The sequence below is a fragment of the Hypanus sabinus genome, chromosome 7, assembly GCF_030144855.1.
Source record: "Hypanus sabinus isolate sHypSab1 chromosome 7, sHypSab1.hap1, whole genome shotgun sequence".
In the NCBI taxonomy this organism is placed as follows: domain Eukaryota; kingdom Metazoa; phylum Chordata; class Chondrichthyes; order Myliobatiformes; family Dasyatidae; genus Hypanus; species Hypanus sabinus.
In genome coordinates this window covers 43,974,072-43,987,142 of record NC_082712.1, presented here as the reverse complement: position 1 = coordinate 43,987,142, position 13,071 = coordinate 43,974,072, and the positions used below count along the sequence as shown (strand labels likewise).

Here is a 13,071-nt window from a genome sequence, read left to right as displayed (position 1 = left end):
GGGGAGGGGGGGTCCCACCACTCAAATAGGAGGCATTGGCAGCTAGCTCACCATGTAGTATAAACAGAAAAAAGAACTAGTCTTTGAAGATTGATAGTTACAGTATAATGAGGGTACTTGTGAGGGTATATCATATAAAGCAACATAGCAGCATAGTGGTTAGCACAATTCTTTACAGTATGGGTGCCTCGGGTTCAATTCTCATTGCTGCCTGTTCTCCCTGTGATCATGTGGGTTTCCTCCGGGTGTTCTGGCTCCCTCTCACAGTCCAAAGATGTACCAGTTGGTAGATTAATTGGTCATTGTAAACTGTCCTGTGATTAGGCTAGAATTAAATCGGGGGAATGCTGGGCAGCACAGCTTGAAGGGCTGGAAGGGCCTGCACTGTGCTGTACCTCAATAAATAAATAAATCTGGCTGTCTTCCTTTTACCTGCATACAGGCTGAGGCTAAACAGCAAGACTCCAAAGAAAAGAACAACAATGAGGTGGTTGTGGGAGGCAGGGGAGTAGCTGTGTGATTGCTTCAAGTCAGTGGACTGAGCCGTGTTCAAGCACTCAGAGGATCTGAATGAATACACTATGGTTGCCACAGACTTTGTAAAACAGTCACAGGTGAGGGTGCCCCCGCAAAATCATTCAATCCCTAAGCAGAAGCCCTGGGTGAACCAACAAGTTAGCAATTTACTGAGGGCCAGGTCAATGGCATACAGGCCTGGTGACCAAGTAAAGTACAAGAGGTCCAGGTACGAGCTCCAGAACGCCATCTCACATGTGAAGTGGTAACTCAGGACCAAACGTGAATCACTGAAGGATGCTCGACAGCTGTGGCACAGCTTGAATGCTATCATCTCCTACAAAGTGAAAGAGGGACATAGGTGACAAAAGGTTCTGCTTCCAGATGAGCTTAATGCCTTTTATGCCTGATTTGACTGTTAAAACATGGAGGCAACTTCACAACCTCCCACAGCCCTGACAGCCCTGTGATTTCAGTCTCTGAGGCTGACGTGAGAGCATCCTTCAGGAAGGTGACCCATGGAAAGCACCCTGCAGAGTACTAAAGAACTGTGCTGATCAACTGACTTGACTGTTCACTGATATTTTAACCTCTTGCTTCGACATTCTGAGATACCTATCTGCTTCAAGCAGGCTTCAATTATAAGGGAACATGATAACCTGCCTCAGGGTTTGGTGATGAAACATTAACAACTCTTGCCTGGATCCACTCCAAATTGCCTACCATCACTATAGGTCGACAGCAGATTTTATTTCATTGGCTCTTCACTCAACCCTGAAACATATGGACAGTGTAGATGCATTCATCAGGATGCTCTTTATTGATTACAGCTTGGTATTCAAAACTATTATCTTCTCAAATCTAATTAGTAAACTCCACGACCTAGGCCTCAATACTTCCTTGTGCAATTCGATCCTCAATTTCCTCATATGCAGACCCCAGTCAGTTTGGATTGGCAGCAATATCTCCTCCATAATCGCCATCAGCACATGGTCACCACAAGGTTGTGTGCTTAGAACCACCTGCCCCCACCGCCCGTGCTGACTTTATACTTATGACTGTGAGGCTGAGAACTTCCCCAGTGCCATCACAAACAAGAGGAAATCTGCAGATGCTGGAAATCCAATCAACACACACACACAATGCAGAAGGAATCAGCAGACTAGGCTGCATCTCAGAGAAAGAGAACGGTTGATGTTTCAGGCCAAGACCCTTCGGCAGGATTTGTAATCTCACCCGAAACATCGGCTGTACTCTTTTCCACAGATGGTGCCTAACCTGCTGAGTTCCTCCAGCATTTTGTGACTGTTCCCAATGTCATATTCAAGTTTGCTGTCATCACTATTGTTGGCCAAACCAAAAGAGATAAAAAAAATCTGCATATAGGAGGGAGATTGAAAATCTGGTTGAGTGGTGCCACAACAATGACCTTTCACTCAACGTCAGCAAGGCAAAGAAACTGATTAATGACAACAAGAGGCAAAAACCAGAGGTCCATGAGGCGGTGCTGATCAGAAGATCAGAGATGGAAAGGGTTAGCAACTTTAAATTCCTCGGTGTCATCATTTCAGAGGATCTGTCCTGGTTCTGGTACATAAATATCATTACAAAGAATGCACAGCAGTACCTCTAATTAAAAGTGTGTGAAGATTTGGTGTGTCATCTGAAATGCTGATAAATTTCTATAGATGTGCAGTGGAGAGTATATTGACTGGTTACATTACAGCCTGGTATGGAAACACCAATGCCCTATATAATATAATGGATACAGCCTGTCCTGCACGGCTAAAGCCCTCCGCACAATCGAGCACGTTTACGTGGAGTGCTATCACAGGACATTCATCATCAAGGACCCTACCATCGATGCCAAGCTCACTCCTTGCTGCTACCATCAGGAAGGTGGTACAGAGCCTCAAGGCCCACAACACCATGTTCAAGAACGTTTATCATCTCTCAACCATTAGGCTCTTGAACCAGAAGGAATAATTTCACTCAACTTCACTCTCCCCAACACTGAACTGCTCTCACAACCTGTGGACTCACCTTCAAGGACTCTTCACCTCATGTTCACGATATTTATTGTTTATTTATCTATTTATCTATCTATCTATCTATCTATCTATCTATCTATCTATTTATTTATTTATTTATTTATTATTATTATTATTATTATTATTATTATTATTATTATTATTATTATTTTGTATCTTTAAGTTTTATATTTGCACAATTTATTACCTTTGCGCATTGGTTATTTGTCCATCTTGTGTGTGGTCTTTCATTGGCTCTATTAAGTTTCTTTGAATTTACTGTGACTGCTTATTTATTACCATTTCATACTGATGTGTAGGGCAGCAATGAAGATCCTCCATCTCTGGTGGCATTCAGGGCTTCCTTTATTGTGTCAGTAGCTTCTTCTAGGTATTCACAATATTTCTACTTTTATAATAAATTATATAATAAATTTTATAATAAATTTGCTTTGAATTTAGAACTTTGAACTTTGTATAGTTTGAGTTCAGAACTTCACTATCAGCACACCCAATAGCATCACATCGTCAAAAGTAGGCATCAACTCAGAGTTCAACCATTGTCTGAGCAGTGCTAGTGAAGTCTATGCAAGATTAAGAAACAGAGGCTTTGAAGGTCCAAACCAAACTTTTAGTTTATAGAGCAGTCATTCTTTCTACGTTGCTGTATTGAGCTGGATCATGAACCACCTACAGTAGAGACCTGAAAGACATGGGACAATACCTCCCAAAGATCCTGACAAAAGTTCTTGTAGAAATTATCGGCCTGTAAGTTTGGCATCAGTGGTGGGTAAATTAATGGAAACTATTCTTAGAGATGGTATATATAATTATCTGGATAGACAGGGTCTGATTAGGAGCAGTCAACATGGATTTATGTGTGGAAGGTCATGTTTGACAAATCTTATTGAATTTTTTGAAGAGGTTACGAGGAAAGTTGATGAGGGTAAAGCAGTGGATGTTGTCTATGTGGACTTCAGTAAGGCCTATGACAAGGTTCCACACGGAAGGTTAGTTAGGAAGGTTCAATCGTTAGGTATTAATATTGAAGTAATAAAATGGATTCAACAGTGGCTGGATGGGAGATGCCAGAGAGTAGTGGTGGATAACTGTTTGTCAGGTTGGAGGCCGGTGACTAATGGTGTGCCTCAGGGATCTGTATTGGGTCCAATATTGTTTGTCATATACATTAATGATCTGGATAATGGGATGCTAAATTGGATTAGTAAGTGTGCAGATGATACTAACATAGGCGCCATTGTGGATAATGAAGTAGGTTTTCAAAGCTTGCAGAGAGATCTAGGCCAGTTAGAAGAGTGGGCTGAAAGATGGCAGATGGAGTTTAATACTGATAAGTGTGAGGTGCTATATTTTAGTAGTACTAATCAAAATAGGACATACATGGTAAATGGTAGGGCACTGAGGAACGCAGTAGAACAGAGTGATCTAGGAATAATAGTGCATAGTTCCCTGAAGGTGGAATCTCATATGGATAGGGTGGTGAAGAAAGCTTTTGGTATGCTGGCCTTTATAAATCAGAGCATTGAGTATAGGAGTTGGGATGTAATGTTATAATTGTACAGGGCATTGGTGATGCCAAATTCAGAGTATTGTGTACGGTTCTGGTCACTGAATTATAGGAAAGATGTCAACAAATTAGAGAGAGTACAGAGGAGATTTACTAGAATGCTACCTGGGTTTCAGCACCTAAGTTACAGAGAAAGGTTGAACAAGTTAGGTCTCTATTCTTTGGAGCATAGAATGTTGAGGGGGGACTTGATAGAGGTATTTAAAATTATGAGGGGGATAGATCGAGTTGACGTGGATAGGCTTTTTCCATTGAGAGTAGGGGAGATTCAAACAAGAGGACATGAGTTGAGAGTTAAGGGGAAAAAGTTTAGGGGTAACACGAGGGGGAATTTATTTACTCAGAGTGCCGTAGCTATGTGGAATGAGCTTCCAGTAGAAATGGTAGAGGCAGGTTCGGTATTGTCATTTAAAGTAAAATTGGATAGGTATATGGATAGGAAAGGAGTGGAGTGTTATGGGCTGAGTGCAGGTAGGTGGGACGAGGTGAGAGTAAGTGTTTGGCACGGACTAGAAGGGCCAAGATGGCCTGTTTCCGTGCTGTAATTGTTATATGGTTATATGGTTATAGATCAGCTGGAAAGAGAGACAGACACACTAATTGTTACTCTTGCACACACTGCACCAGAATATGTGGATCCCAGGTCAGCCTCTACGTCCGCCTGAGGATCCACCAATAGACAACATACTCGACTTGAATGATTATCTTAATAATATTATCTGTCTAAATGTCTCTTCCTCTGAGAAGAGATTCCATATACCAAACAACACACACACAAAATGCTGGAGGAACTCAACAAGCCAGGCAGCATCTATGGAAAATAATAAACATACCGACTACCCCATGTACAAATCTTGCCCCTCAGATCCCTCTCATTTATTTTTCACTCTCTCATCTTAAATCTAGGCCCTCTAATTTTAGAATTCCTCCTAGTCTGAGGTAACTACTAACCTCTGTATGCTCACCTCTCGGCATCTTACTCCAGAAGAAAACAGTCTTGGACAATCCAACCTCTCCTTATAACTCAAGTCCTCCAGTCCAGGCAAAATTCCTGTGAAAATTTTCTGCACCCATGCTAACTTAATCACGGACCCCTCAGTTAGTTTTTAATTTTATTTCTTTGGTATCTTTACCCCTCAATGATTATTAGTTATTGATTCAGAAATTAAAGGTGGCTGCAGTAAAAATTGTTATATGTGAAGAATTGTGAAAGTGATTTAAATTAATCCTTTCATAAACAACATGAGTTGAATGTATTGTCAAGTAAAACCTTCCGGTGTGAAAGATCTGGATTTCCCCTGGGACTCAACAAGTTAAAGAAGTGAGTAGCTGACTGAAGAATTGAACAACCTGCCCTTGTGTGTGGTGTGAATCAGTAGACCAAATCATGCCTTCAGCTCTTTGGGACTATGACTTGTACTCAGATCCTAGAAAAATGCAATTATGTGTGAACAAGAACTATAGATATAACTGTGACCAACAAGAGAAAATCTGCAGATACTGGAAATTCAAGTAAAACACAACATGCTGGAGGAATTCAGCAGGCCAGGCAACATCTATGGAAAAGAATACAGTCAAAGGTTTGGGCTGAGTCCCATCATCGGGACTGGAAACAAAAGATGAGGAGTCAGAGAAAGAAGGTGGAGGGAGGGGAGGAAGAAAAACAAGGTAGTAAGTGATAGATGAAACGAAGGGGGTGGGGAGGGGTGAAGTAAAGAGATGATTGATGAAAGGGATAAAGGGGGGAATCTGATAGGACAGGAGAGAAGGCCATGGAGGATAGGGAAAGGGGAGGATCACCAAGGGAGGCAATGGGAAGGTAAGGAAATTAAGTGACAGAGAGAATTGAGAATGGGGAATGGTGAAGGGGAGATCATTACTGGAAGCTCAACATTCTCCATTCCCATTTCCCTGTCCCATTATATCTCTTTAACTGCCTATCACCTCCCTCTCGTGCTCCTCCTCTTTTCCTTTCTTCCATGGTCTTTTGTCCCCTCCTCTCAGATTCCACCTTCTCCAGCCCTTTGTCTCTTTCACCAATCAACCTCCCATTTCTTTTCTTCATCCCTCCCACTCTCCCGGTTTCACCTATCACCTACTACCTTGTATTTCTTCCTCCCCTCCCTTCACCTTTTTGTTCTGACTTCTCATCTTCTTTTCTCTAGTCCTGATGAAGGGTCATGGTCCGAATCATCGACTATTCTTTTCCATAGATGTTGCCTGGCCTGCTGAGCTCCTCCAGCATTTTGTGTGTGTTGCATTGATTTAACTGCGCCCATTCATGATGATTCACATAGTCAAACACCTTGTCAAATTTGCATGAAAAGAATGACCATACAAAGGATGTCAATTTCACTTTGGAAATCCTACTTTTGATGCAGAAAAAGAGGAAAAATCTCAGGAAGAGAAGGTATAATGTTAGAAAAACAAAATATGATGGACAGGAATTTTGACTAATTTAATCCGAGTTAATGTGGTTTAATTTTCATTAATTTTTATAAAATAAAATTGCCTGGTTCTGCAGTGAAATGGTAAATTTCTGTACAGCTGTAACAAAACAACAAATAGGTCTTTGAAGAAAGAAGGAGATCATATGCATTCCTGTTGAATTCAAATAGCCAATTGGCATATCCAAAGCTCATTACATTCCAAATAAAGCTTGTGCTTGTCAAACCTTTTGTATGAAATCGGCCATCTGATTAATGGAAAGTAGCAACCTATGGCTGGTTCAGAAACAGTGTAAAATCACAATAAATCTCTCTCATAAAATTAATCTCATATATTATTAAAACAAATGATACAAGAGAGTTAAATCAAGGTTCCAACCAATATTGGTGGGTCAGATATCTGCCATAAATCACACAATACTCATTTTTACAGTCCTGCATCTTTCATCATGTCTATATTGTGTACTCTCTACCAAGTACTTACCATTAGCTAGAACATAACATCTCAAGGACCAAGAGATCTAACCAATTGGTGTGCATAAGCACAATAATCTAACCTCATTATGACTTATTTGTGTGACCTAAAATGGACATTTTAATAACAAAACATGTAGATTTACATGATTTAGAGAAAAAATGCTGTTTAAAATGTAGCAGCTCTACTACAAATCTCCTTGTTACTCGGTAACTTGCTCCATCCTGAGGGAATGGTGAGAATGGCTAGCTGTTTCAATATTTATTAAAAAATGTTGAATCATGTTCACATAAATACAACCATTTTCCTCAAAGTAATAAATGTAGCAAGAATGTGACATGGGTCTTTTAATGATATAACCTGCTGAAACATTAAGGGGAGACGACAAGTGTGGCAAGTATAATTTACAAATAAACTGTAGGCTTCTGGAAAATCATGGATGGGGGTTCGAAATATAGCTCCAATACATTACATAATCAAAGAGAGAATAGTGTATTCTTAGCAGCAAACATGAGATGGGAAAATGATCAAGCACAGGAAACAAAGAAGATTGGATACTGTGTGAATGGTCTGCCAGTCAAGAATTTGGTTTTGGTGGTAACACTTTGGTCCAGTTTACTCAACCCAAGTAGCATACACACAGCACTGAATTGCGAAATGTTTCTTGTCATCAGTGTGCTGTAACTAGGGACTCCCACAGACCCTGTATAGTCACATGCACTCAAGTGCCAACTCTGCAAAGCAAAGCCACAGTGCATTCTATCCAACCTGATTCACAGATTCCTGGCTGAAGCCAAACTGCATCTCTATGTCTGCACGTCCAACTTTAACCAGGACTTTATCTCAGGATAAAGGGGGCAACAAAGAGTTGGCTAGTCCCAAAGGCCAAAAAGTGGATTACTAATTAATATTTGGAATGCTTTGCCATTCACGCCTGCTTATATTATATTCTTTGATCAAAGATCATCAGGGTAGAAGTCTTTCAGATATTTTGTTTGGTTATTTTAGTGGAAGTGGAGTAAGCTCCCTTTTTACACCTCAGTGTCATACACTGTTGACTGCAGGCATATGTGATTTGTACCTGCAGCAAAAAACACAGAGTTTTCTGCATTTCAAGAGGAGCCCTAGCAATGCAAAAATATCCTAAGAGATATTCAAAAATGAACTCTTTTCGACCTGACCTCTTCTCTACATCAGAATATCGAATTTTTACCAAATGCTTGAGAAAATGTTCACTGGTTCAAGAGCAATTTTCAAGAGCAAAAGCAGCATGCAATGATATATCAGCTTTGACATACAAAGGCATTGCTGTTGTAGAGCATATAAACAGGTCTTTCAGCCTACAGAGTCCATGACAACCATCAGCCACACATTTACACCAATTCTAAATTATTCCCATTTCATTCTCCCCTCGTACCACTAATTTCCTCCCAGAATCTGCCACTGGGCCACTGCCACTGGAGGTATTTTTTAAAGAACAATTAACCTACCAGCCCTCATGCTTTTGGAATATAGGAAGAAACAGCAGCACCCAGGGGAGCCTGCAGGGTCACAGGGAAAACATGCAAATTCCAAACAGATAGTACCCGAGGTCAGGATTGAACATGGGCTTTCAGAGCTGTTACTACAACACTGTGCCACCTACATACTTCCGCCCAGACACATTTATCATGGCTGGCCAAGGTAGCATTAAGATGTGAGAGGCAGTTGGAAGGAATTGGGGAGATAGTTTCAGAGCTCAGAGCCTATACAGCTGAAGATATAGATGCTGATGGAGGTCTGACAAAACCAGGTGTAGATGATATATCAAACATAACAATCCCAGAAACTGTAGGCTGAAGGTTAGAGATAGAGATTATGAGAATTTAAAAATCGAGGCCATTACTTTTGATTCCAGAAAATGCCATATAATAATTTACCATTCAGACAAAGCCTGGTTGCATTCTGTCTATATTTAAGACTTCAGTAAATTGCATCAGTGTTATCCTTCATCAGCTGAAGAAGACCATTTAAAATGAACACCTTTGAAGAAGAGACAGAGGCACATTTACTTTCAGAGGCCTGAACTAAATTCAGCAAGATCTCCAGGCATAAAAGTTAGTGCTCCTCGAAGGTGGGCCACCTCATATGAATGAAAAAGTATTGCAGGAAACAATAAAAAAGGCTTGGTCATCAGAGGAGAGTGAGTCCAGTCTGAACACGCCATAGAATTTAGAAGAACAAGGACGATCTAGCAGAACCAAATCCAAATCTTAAAAAAATTGACTGTGTAAGTTTCAGATATTTGCCTTGTTGGGAAATCTAGAATGAACACTTACAATCTTAGTACAAGAGATTTGTTATTTTAGATCAAGATCAAGATGAAGAAGCTTCTTCATTCAAAGGACCAAAAAGTATTAGAATTATTTATTCTTTATTCTTAGCAGGTGGTGGAAGCTTAGTAATTGGGATGTTCAGGGCAGAACTATAGACAGCGAGTGCAGTTTTGTGGCCTTCTGCTGCTGTAGCATATCCACTTCAAGGTTCAATGTGTCGTGCATTCAGGGTTTTTTCCTTTACAAAGTGGATAGGGCTCTGTCGGAGATCCTGACCTAGAGCTACACTCAAACTTCTTTTTATGTGGCAATGGGACCTGCTTCTGGGACTCATTGACCGGCTGTTTCTTGATATCCCAGGGATGCGGCCTAGAAGATGAGCTTGCCTTTGGGGCTCTGAGGCTCTGTGACCCTGGGTATGAACCAATTCTATGACTGTGCGACCAACTGAAGTGTTACGGGGTAAAATTAAAAAAAAATTGGGAACAGTGGAGGGCTTTGTACTCAGCAAATTGTTTAAACTGTTTTCTCTCTCTCTCTCTCTCTCTCTCTCTCTCTCTCTGTCTCTGTCTCTCTGTCTAGAGAGAGAGAGAGAGAGAGTGTTTGTTGCCAATTCTTGAGTCAGAAAACTCGGAAATAAAAGCAACATGATAGACTTTAACACCATGAATCAGCAAGTCTTTTTCTGTCTCATTGGTTTCTCCTCTCGCTGAGTGACACCTCTCTGCCCCTTTATTAGGGGGAAGAGAGAGAGAGAGAGCCTGTGGTATGATGAGCAGTGAGGTAAACAATTAATCTTTGTTGTACTGCAGATCATGCAGGGACCTGGGGGTTTTGCTGTTGCTTGCTTGCTGGGTGGAGGGTGCTGTTGCTTTTTTGTTGAAGTAAGTGTGGGGGGACAGGGAGAAGGAGTAGGGGGCATTAAGGTTCTAATGTTGTTACTGTCATTCATTCTTTGGGACAATCTGTTTTTGTGGATGCCTGCAATGAACAAGAATTTCAAGGTTGTATATTGCATAAATTCACTTATCTTAAGGGGAATTATTACATGGCAGTAATGAAAATCTGTAGACCGTAGATGCTGGAATAAAGGTAGCAAATGTTAAAAACACTCAGATTAGACAGTGCCCATGTAAAACAAGAAATAGTTAACATTTCATGCTTGCAACATTTTGTCAAAGTACTTCTCAATTTTATCAAATATACCAACAGAGTGCATGATAAACTGAGTTTGTACATACCAGGAAACAGACCAAGGCTGGAATGATTTGTCTGTTACCAAAGCCTGGAAAAAAAGAAAATGGGATCTCATTTTAGGCTGGGGATAGTAAGAAAAATCAGCAAGGTCTGCATATTGAAACACAAAGTCTTGCCATCTCCTGATGTATTCATCAACTTCTCCATCAGAAAATGAATATAAATAATTATGAAACATCAGACTAAAAAGAAGGCAAAGGAAGGCTTTAAACCATAGGTTACTGAGCAATAGCGAATGGCCAAGACTGAGCATTTCTAAATTGCTCAGGGATGTTAGCATTTATTTCTAACTGCACTGGCATGCAGTAGAAGAGTTAGCAGCTTAATTCATTTCATTTAAGGAGATATATCCACTTCCTTTTCCTGTGCAATTTGGTCCCAGTTCCTTTAATTCTTTTGCTGTTAACATTACCAGCAACAAACCAGGCAAAAGCTGTAAAAATCTTAAGTATGCATGAGTAAGTCTAAACAATGGTACTCATCGTTAAATGCCTCACTACAGCAATTTATGACCCATTATCCTAATCCTCATGGGTTGGTATCGAAAGCCCAAATTATTATTAAATTGTGTTTGACAATTGTAAGGAAATTTAAATAATACACAGAAGGAGAACATTTTGGTCTAATTATGACTTTAATGATGTATTCCGTTTTAAAATTCAAAAACTGAAATGGAATTCCCAAAACAATTGGCTGGATTAAAATTTAAAATCATTTCCAGTCCTGCATTAGCTCTTTGTTAAACTTCTAAATCTGAATGTTAGAACTGGCACAAGTCCAAAAAACATATTTATGCTTCGGTGCCCCAAGCTTTCCTTGCTCTGCCTGCGCTTATCCGACAACTTACTTTTCCATAAATGATCTCTTTATTTTTAGTTACAGTGAAAACGGACCCTGAAAACCTGTTAAATTCTGAATACATTCTGTTACCTTTTAAAAGATGTACATCATCAGAGATTCCAGGTACAAATCTGTCGCTCTGCCCATTACAGCAATATTGGCATTTGAAAGACGTCCCTTGGAATCACATTCTCCCTCTATTTCTTCAAAAATATTGTATTCATTCCTCAAGGAACAATTCAAGTGACTTTTCAATGGTTCTGTTGAATCTCCTTTTAGGAAAAGCATTCCAGGGCAAAATGAATCCAAAATAAAAAAATTCTTTGATATTATTTTGCAATTGTTGTAAATTGTGCCCCCTTAGATACTGAAGTTCCTGCCATTTATTTTTCAGCATATCCACATATTAATGAATGGCTTGAATCAATTTCCACATAACCTTCCCTGATTCATGAAGAATAGGCACAGCTTCTAGACTTTTCTGAAATTATCTTCCTCGTCCCTGGTGAGCCTTGCTTTGTATCCTGTTGGACTTGCTGATGGTATCCTGTACCATTCTCCCTCAGTTATACATCTCAAAGCAGTCCTGCTGAAACATTTTGATCCAAGATGCTGAATAATTCCTTCCAATCTTACAGATCCTACTGAAATCTCTAGTACCTCCGGCAAACTCTTTTTTGCTCAAAGCATTTCATCCAATACTGACAAAGAAGCTTCTTAGCTGCAGCAATATTGATTTGCTGTTTGCACAATCATTTGGGTTTTGTTATTTCATTCTAAATTTTCCTGAAATTTCACTTGGCAGAACACATTTTCCTAGTATCCTATCACAATTAGGAAAGAAAAATGATAGGATTCCCATTAAAATGACTGATGCTTTTCATTACTTTGTTATACCTGATCTCTGATAATGTGCTGATTACAAAGCAAAATGAAATCTTTCCAATGTTATAGGAAAGCATCACAAGAAGATATGCACACAATGTTGTCAAAAGGTTTTAATACAACTGTGGACACTGATCTAAACATCCCCTGACCTGAATTGCCCCCCACCTCCTGGATCCACCTATCACTTGCCAGCTTTCACCTCATAAATTCTCCTCTCTTCTTTATATTATTTCCCCACTACTTTCACTCCAGATGAAGGATCAGGGCCTGACTCTTTAGCTGTCTATTTCCCTCCACAGATTTTGTCTGACTTATTAATTTTGCCCCAAATTCCAGCATCTACAGTGTTGTTTTTCCATTTGAAAGTTTTTTTTTGCTGTCCAAGAAATCATTCTGTGTCAAATTTGATGCTGTTGGTAGTAGAAATGGGTAACTGAATGGAAATTGAGTGCAGATCTCTCTAATATAAGCAGTTTAACAACACTGGACAGTTTGTAGATGATGCTGGTCTTAATTTGTCCCACCTTATTGGCATCAGGGATGCTAGGTTTGTTATCTGAGGTGAAAGCGATCAGCTTGTTTTCCTGATTCTGACCAGATAGACTCCAAAATATTTGTACATGGAGCTTTCGGGCTTGCTTCCACAGCTCTCAAAGTGCACCACACTAATAATGGATGACAGTTGCAGCCTGAGTTTTTTAAATGGCTTCTTTAA

The 13,071-nt window shown here is 39.9% G+C and overlaps 1 protein-coding gene across 1 annotated transcript in view; it reads right to left on the bottom strand.

Moving 5' to 3' along the window:
- LOC132397467 (trans-2,3-enoyl-CoA reductase-like) overlaps positions 1-13,071 on the bottom strand; it is a 182,099-nt gene that overhangs the window by 24,034 nt on the left and 144,994 nt on the right. Inside the window, exon 8 of the mRNA XM_059976299.1 lies at positions 10,613-10,656. Coding sequence (XP_059832282.1) covers positions 10,613-10,656 — 44 coding nt within the window. The remainder of the gene's footprint in view (positions 1-10,612; positions 10,657-13,071) is intronic.